The following is a 24,580-nucleotide window of genomic DNA, read 5'->3' on the forward strand; positions in this document are numbered from 1 at the left end:
ATGATGTTAATAGCCTTTAGGAAGAGAGACTTTGCAAAACGTAAACTGATAGCAATTTCAGATCATTGGAACATTTTGAATGAAATGAGAGATTGCTTGACCGTGTATCAGATATCATAATTTGGAAGAATCTCACTACAGAAATTGTACATTCTCTGTAATGTGAAGTTTCTGATGTGCATTTATTTAATCAAAACCACAAGGGAAATGAATTTGGATTGAGAAAGTTCCTCCTGTTTGTCATTGTGAGGGGAAGCTTTTATTTTGTCATTAAGGAGTAGGCGATTTCTTTCATTTCTAGAACTTCCAATGCTTTCTGGAAACTCTAGTAACTAAACCACCTTGATCATCATTTAGACTTGTGTTCAGTTAAAAATAGATTAAATAAGAAAGCTTTCATTCATTGTAAATTATTACTGGAAATTGACCTGTCTTATCTTTCTGTGGAAGCAGGAACTTGGTCTATTACCCTAAGGACAGTGACTGCCAAGATGTAACCTACTTTTAATACTTTAAGTGATTTATAATACCCTTATTATATTGTCAGTAAATTAGACTCCATGGACAACATAAGGATTCCTTTTAGGAAGAGTTATGATGATAGTCGAAGTGGTCAGTTCATATTAGAATGTTTCTTTTGGGGGACTGGAAGTCAGCATCATTTTAAGTGTGAAATGTTTCCTTGCTGCATCTCGCTTTTGCTTGTAAGCTACAGCAGGTGGCTTACTGCTAAAATCAACATGATAAATCTCTTAGAAATGACATCTCTTTTGTTACATATTTGTTCTCACCTTGTCTCATTCTGTGCTGGCTAGCCTTTTAAATGCCTTAGAATACCAAGGATGGTATCTAAATAGATTCCTAAGTTATAAGTATTCAAACTTCTTTTAATTTTTTAACGTGTGTTTAGTTTTGAGAGAGAGAGAGAAAAAAAAAGAGGTGGGGGGGAGGAAGAGGCAGAGAGAGAGGGAGACACAGAATCTGAAGCAGGCTCCGGGCTCTGAGCTGTCAGCACAGAGCCTGATGTGGGGCTAGAACCCATGAACCATGAGATCATGACCTGAGCTGAAGTTGGACGCTTAACCAACTGAGCCACCCAAGTCCCCAAACTTCTTACTTTTAAACTATAACCAAAATTAGCTAAATGTTGTTAAGCATTTTCCATTAAAGCCATCATATGAATCCCAGAAATATGAATATGTGTACTTATATAAAACTGGCTCCTTGTCTAACATCCAAAGGATGTTATGTAATGGAACACTAAATCCCCATAGTAGAGTGTTAAGTTCTAATATTTGATATTTATGGGCTTTTAATTTCTTTCTAACAAATTTAAAAATGATGCATCTGTAGCAATTGACCAAGGTATGAATTCTTCAGTCAGAATGCCTTGTAGTTCAGACTTTTCTGCTAAGTAGAAAAAAAAATTTAGAAGAAGGATCTTTTCCTGAGATTTTTATCTTCAAACCCTGGAAAGTTTCAGAGTGCATAAAATACAAAAAAAATAGAATTTTAATTGATGAGAACCTCAAGATTAAATCCAGGTTTTCTTTTCATTCTTTTTTTTTTTTTAATTTTTTTTTTCAACGTTTATTTATTTTTGGGACAGAGAGAGACAGAGCATGAACGGGGGAGGGGCAGAGAGAGAGGGAGACACAGAATCGGAAACAGGCTCCAGGCTCTGAGCCATCAGCCCAGAGCCCAACACGGGGCTCAAACTCACGGACTGCGAGATCGTGACCTGGCTGAAGTCAGACGCTTAACCAACTGCGCCACCCAGGCGCCCCTCTTTTCACTCTTTAAATCAGAGAACTAAAAGTGGAGCCCAAGCAGGTATTTGAAGGAAGACATTATCTCACTGACACAGAACTATCCTGCAGTGATGAAAATGGATGAATGAATAAGGGTATATAGTATATTCTCTCTAAATCATTCATTTTAAGGGAATATCTTCTAAAATGCTCCATATTTTAATAAGTTTAATTCATCAAAGTCCTCATATAACATCTATTACAAAGATTTATCTCTTGCTGAATGCTAGCCAAATAATTTTCCAGAAATGACATTTTTCACAGTTTATTGTGTTCCCATTATCATGGCACAAGCTACATCAAGTGTATTTCTTGTGCAGCGCTTAACATGACTTAGCGCTGTTTCTGCACATGGATGTTTCAGTTTCTGAAGAGAAAGATTTTTAGGTAATAATGTCTTTCAGGTTTTAATCAGCCATAAAGTCGTATAATTTTTTTTAAATGCCTGCATGGTTAAGAAATAGAATAACACCATGAAGGAAATTTATTTCCAACTTTTAATTACTTGGATTAAACCTATGTTTGACCCTGATTTAAATGAAAATAGGCTAAGAGAAAGTTTGAGAATTTATTTATTATTGAATGGAGTTAAAATATTTAAACGACTTGGCATTACTTACAAACTTTGATTGCTTTTATGGATTTAAATCTTTTTGAGACATGGTGAGTATTGGTGTAAGTTAAAGAATGGAAATCTATTATGGAATGTCATTAAGATTGAATGATACATATTTTTGATGTAAAAGATATTGTTGCAAAACAAATTCATTTGTTTTCTACAGAGATTAGAAGAAAACATGATTCTGCATTACTATTGAATGGGTTTACTATTTCTCACCATTCTTTTTCCCTCCTATGGTCTCTTCATGAAAGGGAGATGTTGAAAGAAGAATTTAGAGACCTGGGAAATTTCTACACCAGGAAATAGGCAGGCTAAACTCTATTCTGTAGGATCAGAAAGTGAAGAGGTTTCAAATGTACTGTTTTCTTCAAAAATTTGGAAATCAGTGTGGTTTGGTTGAATTTCTTGACTTCTCTCTTCTGATTGGGATGCCTCTTGCTATTCCTGCCTGCAGTCTCAACATGACTGTACAAGTAAGAGGACCAGATCCCACTGTACTACAGATTGTTCACGTGGGAATATGCACAGGAGCCAAAGGAACCTGGAACTACACTACACCTGCCCTCTGACATCGGTGGAAAAATCCTCCCTCTGCTTAATGGCAGAACCAGGTCCCTTGACTTCCTTTGTGAATAAGGACAATGCTACGTAACTCTGATGTCCTAGTTCATGCTTCGTACACCTATACATTATGTGTGTGTGTGCGTGTGTGCGTGTGTTGAACCGAACTGAAACTTCTCCCTGAACTCTGCTTTCAATGAGAAAAAAATAAATGGCTGAGGTTTGCAGTTTGTCAAAAGCTTTGAAAAGATTGCTTTAGCAGACTTTATTTCTGGAGGCTTGTACTGCCTTTCCACTCCTTTAGGAGGGACCTGATGGGATAGCCTAATTTACTTCATGCATGCCAATTATTAATACAAATGTCTACCTTGGCCTACTTCCTTTCATTTATACAATTTCAGGGATGGCCGGTCAGCCATGCTCCAGGCAGAACATAGAACCATTCATGCACAGGAGCTTGTGCTTTATTCTCTCCCCAGTAGGCTCCAAGCATGCTGTGGCTATAGCCCATGGAGCTCTGTCTTTTATCCCTCGGCAGTTATTTAGAATCATTGAGAAAGAACCTGCCGAGCCTCGTCAATAGAGGTAATTTAGCCAGTGGCTCTAAAAATGCTAAGTTACATTCCCTGTCTCAACTGAGAACATTTATATTACAGAAGAAATGAAGTGTATTCAATATACTCTTGAAGAGTGCATTACAGTATCTAATTCAGTCTCAGCATCACTAACTGTACAGCCATATAATGTTAAAGTAAATTAAGGTGGTTTATCTTTCAATATAATCAATTTTATTATAGCGACAAGAGAAGACTGTAATAGTTTTCACAATTTGGGCCTTTGTCAAAAGGCCTTCCAGTTTGTGTGGGAAGAAAAAGCCCAATAAAGGATGGGAATCTGAAGATGTATTCACATCTCTGTTGTTTGTGACTGTGGGTTCCCTCTTGAAAAGCCCATGCCTTATCTTTTCCTTGGTTTTCTAACACCACCACAGTGCCTAGAATTTAGTAGGTTGATAGAATAAAAATTTGTATAAGGATGAGTTTTTTTAAACCAAATGTTTATTGTTTACCTTCTACTGTTTAAGATGCAGTATAGCATAAAAATTTAAAAGCATAGGCTCTGGAATCTGACAGAAGTCCTGGGGCACCTGGGTGGCTCAGTCGGTTAAGCATCTGACTCTTGATTTTAGTTCACGTCATGATCTCATGGTTGTGGGATCAAGCCCCACGTCAAGCTCCACAATCAGCATGGAACCTGCTTGGGATTCTCTCTCTCTCTCTCTCTCTCTCTCTCTCTCTCTCTTTCTCTCCCTCTGCCTCTGCTCCTCCTCCCAAATAAACATTAAACCAACAAAAAAATGCTTTGGTTAGTCTATCCTGCTGGGAGTGCCTGAGTGCTTCAAGTGCCGTATTTCTTTCTCTGGCATTTCAGCAACACTTTGTTTGCGTGGCCACTGTAACCCTTAAAGTTCTGTGACTTGGTTGGTAAAGTTTATTTGTCCTTGTTACAGAAAATGTAGGAAATGGGTGACTCATATAAATTCTATAGTAGTTTGTCACAAACAATGTCTAAAGACACTAAGAATTGTAAGAAAACCTTGAGTACTTTAGGCAAATGTTTTGCATCATTACTCTATACTTCAATCATTTTTGAGTCCTTTTTGAATAAATATAGATAACATCTTTATTATTGTTATACTTTGTTTTTGAGACTATATTTCTACAATTAAGTCTAAAGAGATAGAAAGATGAAATAACTCAAATAAAAGCATGTTTAAAGAAACTGTTGAAACAGTGCTGGTAAAAACTAACCACAGGTCAACACATCATACATTCTACTAATTTATAAAAGCATTGGTACAATTGAACTTATTAAATATAGTTCAGTGGTTATGTCAAAGAAGTAATTCAGGAAGAGTAAAAATTATATCTGACGGAAGAATGGAAACCATTACCCACACACCCTCCCCCATATCCTCACTTTCCTCCTTAATAAGTTAGATGTCGTCATGTGTCATTTTAATCACACTCTTGCATACACCTCTAAAAGCCCTTCTCCCTCTCTCTCTGGCTTGGCCTAGGGAAACCCAAGCCTCGTAAAATACAACTCACCCTCCACTCTGCACCTGCACCCATCTCACTGAATGAGGGAGGACAAAAACCACCCAGTTAACTGGTTTCATTTTAAATTCACACTACTAATCTCACGAGGATGCATGGTGCTGCCCAGGTCCCTGATCTATGTTCATCATCCAGTCACTGTCTTTGTCTCATAGCTATTTCAAACTTTTTTTCTTGCTCCTGAATCCTCCACCTCCTTCTTACTTAACTTTGTTGGTAACCTTACTTCTTATTTCCCCGAGAAAATAGAAGCAATCAGAATATAACTTGTATACACTCCCACCACCAGATCTGATAATTTGTTCACATCTGCACCATCCTTTCCTCCTGTTACAAGGGATCAACTGTCCCTTCACTTGTGCAGTTGAGCTAATCCCTCTGCCTTCTTCAAGGCATTGTTCTTGGAATTGCCTCCCTCCTATATCAGTGATTTTTCCTCCTTACTGGATAATTCTGTTGGCATGAAATGAAGCCATACCTTCCATCTTTTCTTTTTTAATTTTTTAAATTTTATTTATTCATTTTGAGAGAGAGAGAGAGAGACAGAGAAAGAATCCCAAGCAGGCTTTGCCTGGTCAGCGGGGAGCCTGATGTGGGGCTCAAACTCGCAAACTGTGAGATCATGACCTGAACCGAAATCAAGAGTCAGGTGCTTAACCACCTGAGCCACCCAGGTGCCCCTAAGCCTTATCTTACATCTTAAACAACAACTTCCTTGACCTCACACCTTTCCCCAGACGCTCTTGCATTTGTTAACTCCCACTGCCCTTCACAGCAAAACTCGTAGAAAGAGTTGTTCACAGTCACCAAATCTGTTTTCTCATTCTCTGTTGAATCTAAGCAGGCATTCATCTCTACCACTCTGCTGGAAACATTTTTGTCAGGATCACTGATTACCTTCACCATGACAAATTTAGTAGTCAGGGTTCAGTGTGAATTTCACTGGACTGTATTCAACACAGTTGATTGCTCTCTTCTTCTTGGAGCACCTTCCTTGCCTATTCCCTTGCTTGATATAACTTCTCAAGGCACTTCTCCCACCTCACTGGCCTCTTCTCATTCTTGCTAGTTCTTTCTCTTCTGCATAGCCAGTACCTGTTGGAATGCTCAAAGGCTTGTTTTGGGGGGGCTGTTTTCCTTCCTTATTTATATGTACTCAGTAGGTGAGCTCATATAATTTTATCTGTATCTCCAAAGCTCTCAGATTTATATCTCTACCCAGACTTCCTCTATGAACTCTGGTCTCATGTATCCAACTTTCTACTCAACATCTCTACATGGGTGTTTCACAGACACCTGAGACTTAACATGTCTAAAACCAGTTCGTCTGCCTCTACTCTTCAAGGGTGCTCCCTCTCACAGTCTTCAAGACCTCATCAGGAAATGGCACCTCTACTCCTTTGGGTGCCCCAGTCAAACCCTGGAGTCATTTCTGATTCCTCTTTTTTCTCACACACTCCTCTACACATCTCTCTGCAAATCTGGCACCGCTTTCTTCATAATATATGCTAAACCTGACCACTTCTTACCTCCTTCACCACTAACTACCCTCTGGCCCATCCCATCATTTGTCTTGCACTTGGATCATTACAAAAGCCTCCTAGCTTCTCTTTGTGTTGACACCTTTGCCCTCTTATAGCCCTTTTCCCACAATGAACATGATCCTTTTCAAATATAATTCACATTATATGATTTCTTTGTGCAAAACCTTCTCCCTGTAGTTTTCTAGCTCATTTCGGTTAAAAGCCAACTTCTTATCATGACTTATAAAATTGGATGCAATCTGTCCCTTCCACCTCTATGACTTCACTCCTTACCCCTTTTCCATTTTTCCCTCTAGTCCAGGTGCACTGTCAGTTACACTTTATTTCCACCTTACAGGTCCTCCACTTGCTGTTCCTTCCGCCCCCCCCCCTTTCCTCTGTTTGGACAGTCCTTCTGTGACCACCATATAAAATGGCACCCTCCCACTGAATCGCTCTCTTAGCCTCCTTATCCTCATATATTTTTCTTCTTTGCTGTTATCACCACCTGCCGCATTATTTATAAACATTCTGTTACAATCTATCTCCCCCAGTAAGAATGATAGTAGGGACTTTGTTTTGTTTGCTATATTCCTAGTACCCAAAGAATGCACACTGGAGATGCTTAAGCAATATTAGCTGAATGAATGAATAATCAGCCTTACTCTTCCCACACCCATCACATACCCGGCAAACTTCTTCAGAATCCCTTGAGATTTAGAGCACAGAATACCTCCATTTTCTGCTTCTGTACATCCAAATGTATCTTTGTCCTCACTTTCTTTCTCCTCTTCTCAAAGTGACACCCCATCTCCTGACCCTTATTCTCTGACACCATATTTGTTTTGTTTTACAAGCTGCTTCTTTTCTCTTAGCTAAGTTTTCTGTCAGTTTGTAAACATTTTAAGATCTTTCTCATTTTTACTATGAAAAAAAAGAAAAAAACCTTTTCCTCAGCCCAGTGTTCCTTTTAGCTTCTATCCTATTTTCCCTTCCCTTCACACACAGTTATTCAAAAGAATTCTCTATGCAGTTTGGCAAATAGTTGATACACATACTTTCTGCTTTTTTGCCCTTTGCTGGTTAATCCCAGCACTCTTTCCCAATCCCAGAACCTTCTTGTAACCCATTATTCCAGGCAGCCATTAACAACCTATCATACTTGGCACTTCAGATAACACCTGCTTGCTGTCTGAGGAGCTTATTCTTTTTTTTTTTTTTTAATGTTTTTATTATCTTTGAGACAGAGAGAAACAGAGGAGGGTCAGAGAGAGAGGGAGACACAGAATCCAAAGCAGGCTCCAGGATCCCAGCTGTCAGCACAGAGCCTGACGTGGGGCTCGAACTCACAAACCGTGAGATCATGACCTGAGCTGAAGTCGGAAGCTCAACTGACTGAGCCACCCAGGCGCCCCCTGAGGAGCTTATTCTTGTCTTAATTTCTTCACCTCACTCCTCAACCAGTTGCAATAAAGATTCTGACTTCCTATTGGTTAAATGCCATACACTCTTTGTGGTCCTCATTTTACTTTCTCTTTTTGAAATTCTCTCAAAGCTTGACTTCTGTAACTCTAGCTTGTTGCCGTTTTTAATTCTTTTCCTATTTCCTTTCTGGGACACTCATCCTCTCTTGTTCTTGAAATGTTTCTCTTTCTTTACCTAGAGGTATATTTCTCTTATCCTGGGGTGAATGACTCACTAGAGAATTGATGAATGGACTTAAAGGTTTTTGTGTGTGTGTGTGTGTGTAAAATTTTAAGTGTTTCATGTGTGGATATTTCTAACTAGAGCAACAAAAACTTTTATTCAATTCAAAAGAGGGTTAAGAATCAGTGCCTCTTGCTTCCCCTGGGTAATCTCTTCCAAACCCATAGCTTCAGCCACCAGTATGATGCAAGTGAGAGCAAGTCAGACCCATGTTCATATTCCAGCTTCCCCTTTTAGAAGCTGTGTGACTCTGGGGGATGCTACTAACCTCTCTGAGACTTGGTTTGTTCAACTATAAAATGATGGAAATGACTCCTAATTCGCAGGCTTATTGTAACAGGGGTGTCATTTATAAAGCTCTTGGTGTCTTATGATAGTCAGTAAGTGGTAGTTATTATGATGCAGTCCCAAACATCTTGGATCCTAAAGCACATAAGCTTCCCAATTTGCAAAACTTCTTCTCCCCAGTTTTAAAATAGGTTTTCATTTTTAGGGTTCTTTCTCCCCAGAGCAATAAGCATTATGTGAGTCGTACATTATGAATTAATTGACTCTGTAGCACTGATTTGTTAACGCAAAACATCTAGGACATACAGCTATTGAGCGCACTGTCGAGTGCACCTTTGCACAATTTTTAGAAAATTGGAATTGGGCACTTATATAAATATAATAAGCCTGAGAGATGTTTATAAATTGGCTTCCAGTATTTATCTGGAACAATCAAAATAGCACACTTTAAAAAATGTTAATAAACATGGCAGAAACCAAGTTATTCGTTATATGCACTGTAACAAAAATTGTCAAGGAAGTAAAAATTGCCTTTGCATTCTTTAAAAAGCATGTATTTTTAAAACTATGAAGCTGTGCAGGTGTCTCTCCTCACATGTGTTCTATATGTTTACTGTGTCCTACTAAAATGTTTATAAAACTTGTCATTTATTTACACCTCGATAGCCCTTCCTGATTCCATGCCAGTTGGTGAAAAGATTTGGATAAGTATTATGTTTTAGGAGTTTAATACACATTTATAGCCTAAAGCATATCTTCTTTAAATGAATCCATGAAATGACACAGCTAAATCCCCAAACCCAAATATTTTGGTTTGCCAAATAGCAAAGGTTCTAACAAACTCAGCCTAGTAAGGATCCCTGTGCTATGTGGAGCCAACTTCCTATCATTGAGTGCTTGACTCTGGAACTTTCCTGCCCCTTTCTCTACTCCTAATCTACTCCTAAAAGTGATGTGGGACACACCCTGAAAGTGAATTCAAAATCTTTCCTTATTGAATTTTGAAAGATAATTTTAATTGTTTCACAACATCCGTCCAAGTGATTAAAAACACACTGAACTGGGAGAAGTTGGAAAATGGAATTCAAAATCCTGGCCTAGACCTTTGAATGAATGAATTTAGTATGTAAAAAATTTAACAACTTAGTTAAAATTCTGTTTAAGATTTTTCTACAGTGAATTTGTATCATGTGACAAATACTTTTATAATCAAGACATTGTAGTAGTAAAATTTTGAGAAGTACAGAAAACTCTAAAGATGGAAATAATTACCCATAATTCCACCACCCAGGGATAATTGCCATTTTGTATACGTTTTCCTCTCTTCTTCCTCACACCTCTCTCTTCTCCCTCCTTCCCTCCCTCCCTTTCTTTCTCTTATTTTCCTTCTTTGTTTCCTTCTTTATTCTCTTCATAGAGATAGATTTACAAATATATATCTGTATGAATACATATGTATACACGTGTAAAACTATAGCCTAGAAAATGTATAATCTGTATTTTATGTTCCACAAAATAAGTAAATAAAACATATGAAGTTCATAATTGGAGTAACACTGTGTTTTCAGTGTTGTATTATAAGGAAATAATCAGTGATATAATCAAATATTTATATCAAAAGATGTAAGCAAAAATTTGAATCAACCTCAGTAGAATGTTAGGCATCCAATAAGTTTCAATGTTGTAAATTAATATAGAGAGTCTTTATCTTACTTATATTTAGTATGTGAAACTTCTAATGACAAAAAATGCACATGATAAGATTCTTTACTTTTCTGTGTTCTTATTATGAACGTTTACTCTTGAGAAGAAAAGAAAATGGAAGAAATCTTCCATTTTGAATCAATTTTTGTTTTCTTCAGTACATCGAACCCATCAAGACCGTCTCTATGTTTGCTCTCACTCTTTCTTTATCTCAAATTTTAGAAAAGATATACCCACCAGGCTAGAGCCTGTAGCTATTTTTTTCCCTCTGGAGTGGAATATGGCTTTTCTTTCCCAGAATTAAAACCACCAGGGATTAAGTAATTTTGAAAAGAAAACCTTAAATTGAAATACTGTTATCTAAGTAGTATTATGTGACTGTGGCTAAGGTAAGAATTATTAATACCTATCCTACAGGGTAACACAACAGGCAATATAAATTATGAATAATATTTATTTCAGTCAAGCGTGTAAGTCCCCGGAAGCATAAACAGCTTATAGATGTTGAGAGATGATGCAGTCTTTGCAAAGTCATTTTTTAATTAATACACATAACCCATAATGCTTTATTTCTTCAATTGCTTTTCTCGGCAGTGTATCATTTGCATGTTAATTTGTTTTTTAAATTAAGGGACACTGTTTGTCTAAATTTGAATTAGTAGAATGAATTGTTGGTATTGGTTTTATAAGCTGCTATAAATTGCCATACTACATTTGTATAGCATTTTATAATTCACAAAGTAATTTGATATAACAGTCTCACATTGATTGGATATGGAGGCTTAATCTAACCAGGGAGTGATTTTTCTTCAGGGTAGAATTCTCATGCCTTTTGTTCAGTGGCGTGTGTGTAGGTATGTAAATCCTCCTCTGAAGCCCCCATAGGCTTCTGTCTTGGTTCCATCTCTGTTATCTGAATAAGATTCCATTGAGGGGAAGGACTTGTTCTTTGGCAAGATGTGTTTATTCTGCAATGAACAGAAGCCAAGAAAACTCTTTTGGGAAGGTACATTTTGAAAATAGAATCCTGTAGTGTAAGAATAGTAGGCTTACTAACGATTCTTTAAGGATATTGTAAACCGTCTTTGGACTAGTCAAAATATTCTCACCTTCTAGTAATCTAACAATTATTTCTGAAGCACCTTATAACTTGGGCAACGAGATACTGGGGATGAAATGTGAAAAGTTTCAACATGTAGTGAGGATGGGTGAGATTCCTGTTCCTGGTACTGCAGATGTCGAATGTATCTGTTCCACTTAGTGGCACAGACTGTAGGTCAAACTGCATTGGTTTAAGGAATCCCATTGAGAAGGCACCATGCTAGGACCATCTTCTGTTCCTTAAAACCTCCTGCCATCAGGACAATCCTGCTGCTACTCAGAGTTCCTATGATGTCATTCTACAGCTTTACCTGGATGCCTACTTTACATACTATTTTCCCCTGAAAAGAAAAATAAACTTGACATTTGAATGTGTGGATTTGAGACTTTTCAAGAGATCATGAATTATAGTAATCACCTTCCAATCTTTTTTAGACAGTAAGTGTTCCAAAATGCAACACATACAAGTTATTATTTTTAAGTATTTTCTTTCAATTCAAGAGAATAAAATGAATCTGAATCTGAGGGTACTAAGCGTGGTAGCAAGCTTGAGATGGTTAAGGATGAATTTATAGGGGCGCCTGGGTGGCGCAGTTGGTTAAGCGTCCGACTTCAGCCAGGTCACGATCTCGCGGTCCGTGAATTGGAGCCCCGCGTCGGGCTCTGGGCTGATGGCTGATGGCTGGGAGCCTGGAGCCTGTTTCCGATTTTGTGTCTCCCTCTCTCTCTGCCCCTCCCCCGTTCATGCTCTGTCTCTCTCTGTCCCAAAAACAAATAAACGTTGAAAAAAAAATTTAAAAAAAAAGGATGAATTTATAAGTTATGGAAGTAATTTCTTTCTAATTACCTTGAAGCAGATGTAGCACCTTTTAAAGTTGCATGAACCATACTATATTCCCTCAAGTTTTCATTTCAAACTGTATCACAGTAAAGATGTATGTGAGTCTGTGATGTATGTGGGTCTGTTATTCCAATTAGTATTTCAAAAGTAAGATTGTAGTTTAAAAGTGCAAACTTGTGTGCTTATCTGTGCTAGTGTTAATGGGAAAATGGCATTTTTTTCCCATCTGAAAAGGAATGACACAGATTTACTATCCATAAAAAAAATATCATGTAGTGAAACTAATTGCCTCAGTGAGAAATCTAAATGACTTTGTCGATTTAAAGAAGGATGTTAGCACTTTTTGGCAGCTGTAATTGTGATAACAGCCTAACTAAGAATGGTTAATATTGCTCTTTAATTGCCTAAAGTAACAATACATAGTCGAGTGATACGTCATCTCATTTATCATGCTCCATTGTGGTTTACTTGCCTCACAAAACTTTCAACTTGCTTTGAACACTTTTCTGTCAAGCTTCAGCTACTGGCTGATTGTTTTTCACCATGCTGTTCTGATTACCACTTTTTAAAGTCACTCCTCCTGCTGTTTCTTTTTCTTCACGCTGGTGCCTTAGCTGTCTGGAGGGCATTGCATTGAGCTGTTGACATACAGTAAATCAGTGACTCACAGCACTCAGCATTCTCCACCTTTACTTCAATTTTTCAAACTTTAGTATTTCTGTGATTTAACCCTTGGAATGGCTCTTGATTATACTAGATTTGAGTTTTTATTTCTATAAACAGTTTGGTGATTTGCTTGGGAAAAAAGTTCCTTTTCCGGAATTCCATTTTTAAAAATTCAACTATTTTGTGAGCCTTAGTCACAATTTACAACTATTCGTTGAGAGTGTATTTTAGAAAACCGAAAAAAACTTTCACAGTTGATTTCTAATAATGTTCACTACTCGTAAATTAGAATAGACTAGAAAAATCCCTGCAAATGAATGCAAATACTTGGATTTCTCAATGAACTACTCAAAAGCAACTTAAAGAAATTCTGAGGTGTTTCTTTTGTCGATCTGTCTATAAAGTGTTCTTGCCCAGTGTCCTCAATCACCAGGGAATTTCTGAGATGCTCTTCACTTTTGAGCTCTTGTCCAATGTCTTTTTATGCTGTGCACTCCCATGGGGGAAGCTGGCACAGCCATGCCTACTGAAACCTGCCCTCTGATCACTTTCCTCATTTATTCAGATAGTTCTATCGTAATGACTACAAGACTCCAGCTACTGGACTATCTCCTTACAGGTATTCTAGGTGTCTTCTAGGGAATATTTGTTACATCATACTGACTGAGAAGATTTGATGTAGGCAGCCCAGGAATCTTTTTTTTTTTAATTTAATTTTTTTTTTTTAATTTACATCCAAATTAGTTAGCATATAGTGCAACAATGATTTCAGGAGTAGATTACTTAGTGCCCCTTACCCATTTACCCCAACCCCCCCTTCCACAACCCCTCCAGTAACCCTGTTTGTTCTCCATATTTATGAGTCTCTTCTGCTTTGTCCCCCTCCCTGTTTTTATATTATTTTTGTTTTCCTTCCCTTATGTTAATCTGTTTTGTCTCTTAAAGTCCTCATATGAGTGAAGTCATATGATTTTTGTCTTTCTCTGACTGACTAATTTCACTTAGTATAATACCCTCCAGTTCCAACTACGTAGTTGCCAATGTCAAGATTTCATTCTTTTTGACTGCCGAGTAATACTCCATTGTGTATGTGTGTGTGTGTGTGTATACACACACACACACACACACACACACACACACATGTGTCATGGTGAATAATTTTTTTAATGTGTTTTTGGAGCTGGTTGGCTAATATCTTGTTGAGGATGTTTGCATCCATGTTCATCAGGGAAATTGGTCTGTAGTTCTCCTTTTTAGTGGGGTCTCTGTCTGGTTTTGGAATCAAGGTAATGCTGGCTTCATAGAAAGAGTCTGGAAGTTTTCCTTCCATTTCTATTTTTTTGGAACAGTTTCGAGAATATAGGTGTTAACTCTTCCTTAAATGTTTGGTAGAATTCCCCCGGAAAACCATCTGGCCCTGGACTCGTTTTTTGGCAGATTTTTGATTACTAATTTGATTTCCTTACTGGTTATGGGTCTGTTCAAATTTTCTGTTTCTTCCTGTTTCAGTTTTGGTAGTGTCTATGTTTCTAGGAATTTGTCCATTTCTTCCAGATTGCCCATTTTATTGGCGTATAATTGCTCATTATATTCTCTTATTATTGTTTGTATTTCTGCTGTGTTGGTTGTGGTCACTCCTCTTTCCTTCTTGATTTTATTTAGTTGGGTCCTTTCCTTTTTCTTTTTGATCAAACTGGCTAGTGGTTTATCAATTGTGTTAATTCTTTCATAGAGTCAGCTTCTGGTTTCATTGATCTGTTCTACTTGTTTTTTGGTTTCAATAGCATTAATTTCTGCTCTAGTCTTTATTATTTCCTGTCTTCTGCTGGTTTTGGGTTTTATTTCCTGTTCTTTTTCCAGCTCCTTAAGGCGTAAGGTTAGGTTGTGTATCTGAGATCTTTCTTCCTTCTTTAGGAAGGCCTGGATTGCTATATACTTTCCTCTTATGACCGCCTTTGCTGCATCCCAGAGGTTTTGGGTTGTGGTGTTATCATTTTCATTGACTTCCATATACTTTTTAATTTCCTCTTTAACTTCTTGGTTAGCCCATTCATTCTTTAGTAGGATGTTCTTAAGTCTCCAAGTATTTGTTACCTTTCCAAATTTTTTCTTGTGGTGGATTTCAAGTTTCATAGCATTGTGGTCTGAAAATATGCACAGTATGATCTCGATCTTTTTGTACTTACATAGGGCTGATTTGTGTCCCAGTATGTGGTCTATTCTGGAGAACATTCCATGTGCACTGGAGAAGAATGTATATTCTGCTGCTTTAGGATGAAATGTTCTGAATATGTCTGTTAAGTCCATCTGATCCAGTGCGTCATTTTAAGCCAAGTTTCCTTGTTGATTTTTTGATTAGATGATCTGTCCATTGTTGTGAGTGGGGTGTTGAAGTTTCCTACTCGATGAGACTTGATGAGTTTCTTTATGTTTGTGACTAATTGATTTATATATTTGGGCGCTTTCACATTTGACTCATAAATGTTTACAATTGTTAGGTCTTCTTGGTGGATAGACCCCTTGATTATGATATAATGCCCTTCTGGATCTATTGATACAGTCTTTATTTTAAAGTCTAGATTGATTTAAGTATGGCTACTCCAGCTTTCTTTTGCTGACCATTAGCATGATAGATGGTTCTCCATCCCCTTATTTTCAGTCTGAAGGTCTTTAGGTCTAAAGTGGGTCTCTTGTAATCAGCATACAGATGGATCTTGTTTTCTTATCCATTCTGTTACCCTATGTCTTTTGATTGGAGCATTGAGTCTATTGAAATTTTGAGTGAGTACTGAAAGATAGGACTTTATTGCCATTATGATGCTTGTAGAGTTGGAGTTTCTGGTGGTGTTCTCTCGTCCTTTCTAATCTTTGTTGCTTTTCATATTTATTTGTTTCTATATACATATATATTTTTTTCATCTTTTCTCCCCTCAGAGAGTCCCTCTTAATTTCTTGCAGGGCTGGTTTAGTGGTCACAAACTCCTTTAATTTTTGTTTGTCTGAGAAACTTTTTATCTCTCCTTCTATTTTGAATGACAGCCTTGCTGGATAAAGAATTCTTGGCTGAATATTTTTCTGACTCAGCACACTGAATATATCCTGTCACTCCTTTCTGGCCTGCCAAGTTTCTGTGGATAGGCCTGCTGCAAACCTGATCTGTCTTCCCTTGTAGGTTAGGGACTTTTTTTCTCTTGCTGCTTTCATGATTCTCTCCTTGCCTGAGTATTTTGTGAATTTGACTATGATATGCCTTGTTCATGGTTGGTTTTTGTTGAATCTAACGGGGGTCCTCTGTGCTTCCTGGATTTTGATGTCTGTGTCTTTCCCTAGGTTAGGAAAATTTTCCACTATGATTTGCTCACATAACCCTTCTACCCCTATATCTCTCTCTTCCTCTTCTGGGACCCCTATGATTCTGATGTTGTTCCTTTTAAATGAGTCACTGATTTCTCTAATTCTTAAATCGTGCTCTTTTGCCTTAATCTCCCTCTTTTTTTCTGCTTAATAATTCTCTATGAGTTTGTCCTCTATATCACTGATTCTCTGTTCTGCCTTGTCCATCCTTGCTGCCGGTGCATCCATCTGTGATTGCAGCTCAGTTATAGCATTTTAAACTTCATTCTGGTTATTTTTCACTTCTTTTATCTCTGCAGAAAGGGATTCTTATCTATTTTTGACTCTAGCTAGTATTCTTATTATCGTGATTCTAAATTCTGGTTCAGACATATTGCTTGTATCTGTGTTGGTTAAATCTCTGGCTGTCGTTTCTTCATGCTCTTTCTTTTGGGGTGAATTCCTTCATTTTGTTATTTTGAAGGGAGAAAAGGAATTAATGAGGTAGAAAAATTGAAACTAAATATTAAAATTAAAAATTAAAAACACACACACACAAAAATCAAACAGATGATGCTAGATCCTCAGTGTGTTTTGGTCTGGGTGTTAAAAGTGGTTTGAAAGATTAGAGGGAAAAAAAGGTGGGGAGAAAAAAGAAGAAAAAGGAAATTGTTTGAGAATTTGAAAAAATGAATACACTGAAGTAGACTAAAATGAGATGATTGGGGTAAAATAGAATTTGAAAAAATACACACAAAAGTAAAGAATATAGTAGAAAAAAGTAAAGAATATAGTAGAAAAAAATTAAAGAAAGATATTTTTAATAAAAATTAAAAATAAAAGTGAATTTTTTCTTTGTATTCAAGAAAAAGAAAAGAAACGAAAAAGAGAAAAAAGATTAAAACAAGGAAAAAAGGAAATCGTTTGAAAATTCAAAAAAGTGAATACACTGTAGTAGACTAAAATAAAATGATGGAAGTAAAATAGAATTTGAAAAAAATTACATAAAAGCAAAAAATATAGTAAAAAAATTAAGGAAAAATATTTTTAATATAAATTGAAAGTAAAAATGAAGTTTTTCTCTTTCTGCGTTCAAGAAAAAGAAAACAAATGAAAAAGAGAGAAAAAGAAAAAGAAGAGGAAATTGTTTGAAAATTTGAAAAGGTGAATATACTGAAATAGACTAAAATAAAATGATGGAAGTAAAATAGAATTTGAAAATTACACAAAAGTAAAAAATATAGTAATAAAAAGTAAAGAAAAATATTTTTAATAAAAATTGAAAATAAAAATGAATTTTTTCTCTTTCTGTATTCAAGAAAAAGAAAAGAAGTGTAAAAGAGGAAAAAAAAGGAAAGAAAATTGAATAGATGGACTTGCTAACAGATTGAAGTACTACCGAAGCTACTTCATTTTCCCCTAGAAGTCAGACTATGTAGCGCTTTATAGTCCATAAACTAAGCAGGAGGTGAGATTTGTGTTCTTGAAGAGTGAAGTTGGCCCAGTTGGGCGGGGCTCGGCTCTCCACTAGATGGCGCTGCTAGTCTACTGGGGTGGAGTGTTGTGGTGCTAGTAGGTGCATATGCGCGTGCACGGGAGTGATGAAAATGGTGCCACCCAGCTACCCAGTGTGTTCTCCTGGATCAGCAGTCATGCACCCATCCTCTGTCTTCAGCTTTCATTCACTCCCCGCCTTTTCACTCTCCGTGACCAGGCCCCAGGCAGTACCTCTCTACTGAGTTTTGTCTCAGATGTGGCTGTTTTCCCCAACCCCTTACTTTTGATGGACTGCAGTTTTGACCTGTTCCACCCCTCTGTGGGAGGGTCTCACAGAGCAATGGCCAAATGAGCAATGGCCGAATGTGGGCTGTACCCAGGAACGCTTGCTGGACCCTGCTGCTACCAGTGCCCTGAAACTGTGGCCAGCCTGCCCCAGGAAAAGTTCGCGAGATAGTGTAGCAGCAGCTTTTCAGGGATTGTGGAAAATTACAACACACATCTGGCACCAGGCTTCACCCTTAATGACCTTGTGCCAGTACCAACGAATGTGGCTGCTTTCTGGGGTCTGCTGGGACCAGGTGGCTTCAACAGTCTCTACCAAATGTCCTTCCAGCAGTGGAACCTCTTTTCCCTGTGTGGCCCGAGAACCTCCCGGACCCCACTCTGCTCCTAGGGATTTGCCCTTCCCACCAGAGCAATGCCAGGTATCAAGCTGTGGAGCTGCAGACTTTGTGCGCCCCTTGTTTACAGTCTTAATGGAATTTAAACCCTCTCCTTTCTCCTTTCTCCCTTTTTAGTTTAGTCCCTGCGGTTGTTTCCAATATTCCACTTTCTCTCCAACTGCTTTTGGGGAGGGGTGCTTTTCCCATACTCTCCACCCCCCCAGTCTCCATCCTCTCTCTGCTCCCAAAAATACCTCCCTTCCTGCTCCTTCTAGCTCCCCAAGTTCACCTCTCCATGCCGCATACCTGCTGAATTCTGTGGTTCAGGTTGTGCAGATTGTTGTGTTAATCCTCTAATCAATTTTCTAGGTGTGCAGGATGGTTAGTGTTGGTCTGGCTGTATTTCACAGATGCGAGACACACAAAAGACTTCCATGCTGTTCCGCCATCTTGGCTCCTCCTGGAATCTTGTGTAACATTTGTAAGGTTTGCACTGTGTAATCCATGTCTTAGGGAGAGTTACCAAACTTGCCATTTTATATGCATCATTTTCGGGGAAGCCTGTCTACCAACCCACTTCCATCCCTCTTTTTCACACACACATACACGTATGCACACATGCACGCCATAGGCATTTGAAATTTATTATCATACATTAGAGTCGTCTGAGTTTCCTGGTACTATATAATTTTTAATGCTTTTGTAAAAGTCAACTTTTTAAAAAATGTTTACTTATTTATTTTTTGAGAGAGAGAGCGCGCGAGCAAGCGTGAGTGGTGAGGAGGGACAGAAAGAGAGGAGAGAGAGAATCCCAAGCAAGCTCCATGCTGACAGTGCAGAGCCCAATGTGGGGTTTCATCCCACAAACAGTGAGATCATGACCTGAGCTGAAATCAAGTTAGACGCTTAACTGACTGAACCACCCAGCTGCTCCAAAGTCCACTGTTAAATTTTACTGTCATTTATTTTTTTTCACTACCACTAACATAAAATCCAGAACACAATGAATATTTGTATATAGTAACATATAAATGTATGCATACATTGCATTAAAATCATTTGTTCTGTGTAATGGTAGAAATGCCACATTTTAAAAATAGACAGGAAAAGTCTGTCATCTGTAGAACAATCATAGGAAACAAACAATCTCAGCAATGATGCTAAACGTTACTCTTTTGAAAAAATCGTTTCTGATTTTAGACAATCTTACCTTTTAGTTTTCAGGAAAAAAATGTAGAAGATGTCATGTATTCTGAAGTTCTTTAAAGGATGCATGTTCACATTTCTGAGTTTGCATTAGTTGAAAACTTCAGAAAGGTCAGAAGCTTAAAGCATCCAGAGAGGCAGAGTGCAGGTGAGAGTGAGCACATATTGTAATTTCATCCATTACATGAATCTGGGAAGATCTACATGTAGGTGGAGAGCCCTGCCTTTGTAGGTTCCCCATGTGTAGATCTGATTTTAGGGTTGCCTACTACCCTCGCGAACTGTGGTTGACTTGGTTTATGTACAAGTATTAGTTAACAGGCTGGGTTCCTGCTGGTCCTAGGTCTGTATCTAGAAGCAGAGATTCACACAGTGCCTTGTAGTGCAGGAGTTGTTGAGAGGTTTAGAGCATCCACTCACTTGAAGAATGTTCTGATACCACTGTTGATCTGAGCAAGTTTGTATACAAATGAGAGTTTAAACTTTGCTGGAAGGCAGAATGACCTGGTGGAAAATGCATGGACATTGGAATCAGATTTGGGTTTAAATTCTGGCTTTTCCATCTGTAGCCTGTGCGACTGTTAGCTTATTTCTATGAGCCTCAGTTTCTTCATTTGTAAAATGCAGCGCAGTTATAAGGAATAAATGGAATAGCATATCCAAAAGTGCCTGGTACTCAGAAAGGAATAAATGAATGTTATTCTTTTTTCCCTCTCCACCACTAGGGTAGAGGAGTGGGTGAGTAGCATCCACTGTAACTGGTTTAGTTCTCTTCCCTGGTTTGATTAGATAAAACCTGGCTAACCCCGTTTTCCGACAAAGATCTTGAAAGTCATCTGTTATATCTCCAGTTAGCAAACAAGTGCCTAGAGAAATTCCAAGCCTGGAGAGGGGATGAGAGAGAAAGAGGGTAAGAGAGAAAGAAGGAGAGAAAGGGAGAGTGTTCTCTGAAATTTGTTATTAGTTCCATGCTTTTATGTATTGATACCCAGTGACATACAGCTGGCACAATGAGATTGTACCTTATTAATTTATTTTTAAAGATTCCCTAACTCTATGTGTACTTTTTCTTTCATCCCATCTTACATGAAACCCAATTAGAGATTTTAAGAAGGTGAGGTATAATCAATACTTTTATTCACAGGTGATTTTTCTTGAGAAGGATTTACAGTCATGCTGCTTTGAAATTTTTTTCAGCTTAAACAACAAGAAAGTGACATTCAAACTGAATTAGATTGTCCCATGGTTACATGATCTATTGACTGAGTGAGGAGTTATGACGCACTTTAATTGAGCCGAAGACCTCTCATATTCTTTTATAATGCCCTTAGGTTGGATTATACAGAGTAAAAGATAGGTGTTTATTTTTAAAATTGACTTAAAGTATTATTGAAACAATGAGAAATCCAAAGACTCTGGGAATTCTAAAAATATCTGCCTCTTTTTTTCTTGTCACTGTGCTCTTTGAACCTGTAGCTCATAGTAATAGTCTGGGCTAGAAGCCCTCCCCTCAAGTACCACATTCATTATGATAATGTAGTTCATCTTTTACCTTCTTTTTCTCCAATTTTCTAGAGCATACTAAAACTCTTAAGTAATTTTTCAATTAACATAGACCATAATAGCAAGATTTTAGATAAATAGCATACAATAAAAATATTAAGATATAATATGATTTTTTAAAACCGCAAAGTAAAATTCGTCAGCAGTTAGGTATTAAAATATTTGGAAAAGATTTTCGGAACTAGTTTAGGTTTTGGTTGTGAAGTTATTCTCTTTAAAAACAATTTTGTAATTGCCTTCCTTTTTTCTTTTTTTTCTTTTCAATTTCAGGGCCAACCTGGTCCTCAGGTAAGTGAATTCTTTCCTAATAAATTAATTTCAATTTAGGATTTCCTCAGTGTGGAGATTTTTCTGCAATTCGTTTCAAAGTCTATTAAAAAAAGCTATGAACCAGTAATCATGACACCACGCAGTAGACCAAATATTTCCCAGGAGTAAAGCTCTGGGGCCTCTCCAGGGTTGTGTGAGCCACATCAGCTGTTGGACCAGATGGCAAGTTTAACAATGTACTATCATACAAAGCAAAACTCTTAACTGATCTGAAACAGTGCCACAGGACTTTAATGTAAGATAAAATGACTTAGTAAATGTCGGGTATGAACTGGTTTGCGTTAGGTACTGATTAATCATGTACTAATAATGTTGCTGTAAATCCACACAGACTCTGATTATTTAGACTGTGATCATAGCAGCTACTTTTGATTCATTACACACAGATATTGAATTCGATCTACATTTTCAATACAAACCAACGGCTGAAGACATGATTTATATTTAAATGTGCATGCAGTCAACAGAAAATCTTTTGAGCTATAAATCATATTGGAGAAAATGAGGAAATTTTAGGAAGGGGAGGAATGTGTAGGGAGATAAAAGTACAAAAGACGGAAATTGTCAGAAATGAAGAATCAGTAAAAAAACAATAAACTTGATATTAATACTGATTGTGGTGTGCAGGAAGCTATCGAGAAGGGAATGCCATTATTAATGTTTTACCTTTAACACCATAATACCCATACATAACATAGCTATTTATTGAGTTCCTCTTATGACTCTTTCCCTTTGATATACCAAATGCTATTTCTGCCTTAGATTGTTTTGTACACAAACAATTTTCCTGACAGCTCTGTTATTCAATATCCAAATTGTGTATTGTGGGCTAGTTGTCATAATAGACCATGAGAATATTATTTATAGTTTTTATGAGCTCCGTGTATAAGGAATGTCTAACAAAGCAAAGAAAAAACCCCACGTACTTTAGTAGAGCAGTCCATTCTGTAATATCTTCATGAGAAAAACTTTGCCATGTAGTTAATTTATGTTCCTATCAGAGAATACTCTCATTATTTGTGATTTTCACTCTTATTTTCTAAGTTAGCTCAATTATTGGAGGGAAAATAAACCCATGAAAGAAAGTTGTAGCTTATGTCCTAAATTTGAAACTACTACATTATAATGGGATGAAGACAAAGTAAAAGGTACTTTGCATGCTTTATTTTATTTAATGCTACAACATCCCTGGAAAGTACTATTTTACGTGTGTGTGTGTGTGTGTGTGTGTGTGTGTGTGTTATATGCACACACATACGTGCATACATATATATGTATATATACACATATATATACACACACTCACACAGAATCAGAAGAGATACATGACTCACCTGGAGTGACACCATAAAACTGGGGGCAGAAGTCAAGTGTGTCTGTAAAAACCTTATATCCCTGTAGCACTCAGCTCTCAAGAGAAAACTAAAAGGCAAGCTAACAGAATAAAATAAGTTGGAGTGCTGGTTATTATAATCTTTAACACATTTTAAGTATTAACAGGACCTCTTTCTTAGCCAGGATCACTTCTACCTAACCTAAAGCTGTCTTTTAGATAAGGATTTGGGTATAAGTAATTTATGTAGGAGACAATCCCAGGAAGCACTGTGAATGAGTGGGGGAAATGACACAGGAGTGGCAAGATGACCAGAAAACAGATGTATTGCTGAGGATGCTGTGGGAGACTGTAGAGCTTGCCTCAGAATTGCCCACTGAAAGGTCAGGAAATTGATGGATTTATCCACTAATTTCCCTTCCTTCACTGTTGAGAATCATGGCTGAGTGTTAACTCCCTGGCTCTTCTGGCCTGTCTCAGAAGGTCCAGCACGCTCCAGCTGCTAGAGGAATGCAGGAAGCCGTAGGGACATGTGAGTCCTGTATCCTTACACTGCCTTTGAGAAAGGCAGTGGTGAAGGTTGGCACCGACATCTGCTACAACAGAGTTGCTACAAGTGAAGGAGTCCTATAGACAAAACAAAAAGGGGAAAATTCAGACACAGGTGTGAGGACTTGGATAATTGGACAAAAAGACAGCATTGAAAGCATATTAGTTCATGTTAAAGAAAATGGCTATCAGAAGAAGAACATGATCATAATAAATCTTTAGTGTGCAGCCACAGTTAATGAACAGAAGAAAGATGGTAAACCAGCGCAGGAAGCAAAGAATGGGGAGAACATCATGTATCACTGTAACCAAGATTTTTTGAGAGAGAGAAAGACAGAGAGAGTGTGTGAGTGGGGGAGAGGGGCAAAGGGAGAGAGAGAGAATCTTAAGCAGACTCTAAGCTGAGCCTGGAGCCTGACATGGGTGGGGCTTGATCCCACCACCTTGAGATTGTTACCTGCTTGAAATCAAGTTGGATGCTTAACCGACTGAGCCACTCAGGTACCCTCAAGATTTGAAAATATATCACAGCACTTAAAAAAGTAAGGTCTATCTAACTGCCTGTACTTGAAAATTCTGGAAACTTTCAAGGAAGATAGAATTGGCATTTTTTAAATGTTTTTTTTTTTTTTTTTAAAGAGAGAGAGAGAGAGAGAGTGCGAGTGGGGAAGGGGCAGAGAGAGAGGGAGACACAGAATCTGAAGCAGGCTCCAGACTCTGAGTTGTCAGCACAGAGCTCCACATGGGGCTAGAACTCACAGACTTTGAGATCATGACCTGAGCTGAAGTCGGACACTCAAATCGACTGAGCCACCCAGGTGCCCTGGCATTTTTAAATGGTGACCTGTTCTGGTTTTCTTTCATCTTGACTATCAGTTTTCCTTCAGTGGACGCTCAAATCACATGATCATTTTGTTCAAAATGTCTCCCTCTTGTCACAGCAAAAGGAAAGCCACAGATTTAGGAAGAATAGGTATGAGGGGAAATGCAAAGCCAGGAAATAGCTCACATTGTCTTTCCATGGCACAAAAAATAGGCAAAGAGTTTTGTTGCTATGTCCCCAAGGACAAGTTTGACTTACCTCTTAACTCTACTCCTTATCATAACAATTTTCAAAATAAACTTCCAATTTTAGATTTTAAATTAAATAACTCTTAATG

The 24,580-nt window shown here is 37.7% G+C and overlaps 1 protein-coding gene across 1 annotated transcript in view; it reads left to right on the forward strand.

The window, feature by feature from the left end:
* COL25A1 (collagen type XXV alpha 1 chain) overlaps positions 1-24,580 on the forward strand; it is a 460,013-nt gene that overhangs the window by 259,320 nt on the left and 176,113 nt on the right. The window contains exon 5 of the mRNA XM_053217073.1: positions 21,479-21,496. Within this exon, the coding sequence (XP_053073048.1) occupies positions 21,479-21,496 (18 nt within the window). The remainder of the gene's footprint in view (positions 1-21,478; positions 21,497-24,580) is intronic.

This window comes from Acinonyx jubatus, chromosome B1 (assembly GCF_027475565.1).
Source record: "Acinonyx jubatus isolate Ajub_Pintada_27869175 chromosome B1, VMU_Ajub_asm_v1.0, whole genome shotgun sequence".
NCBI lineage: Eukaryota > Metazoa > Chordata > Mammalia > Carnivora > Felidae > Acinonyx > Acinonyx jubatus.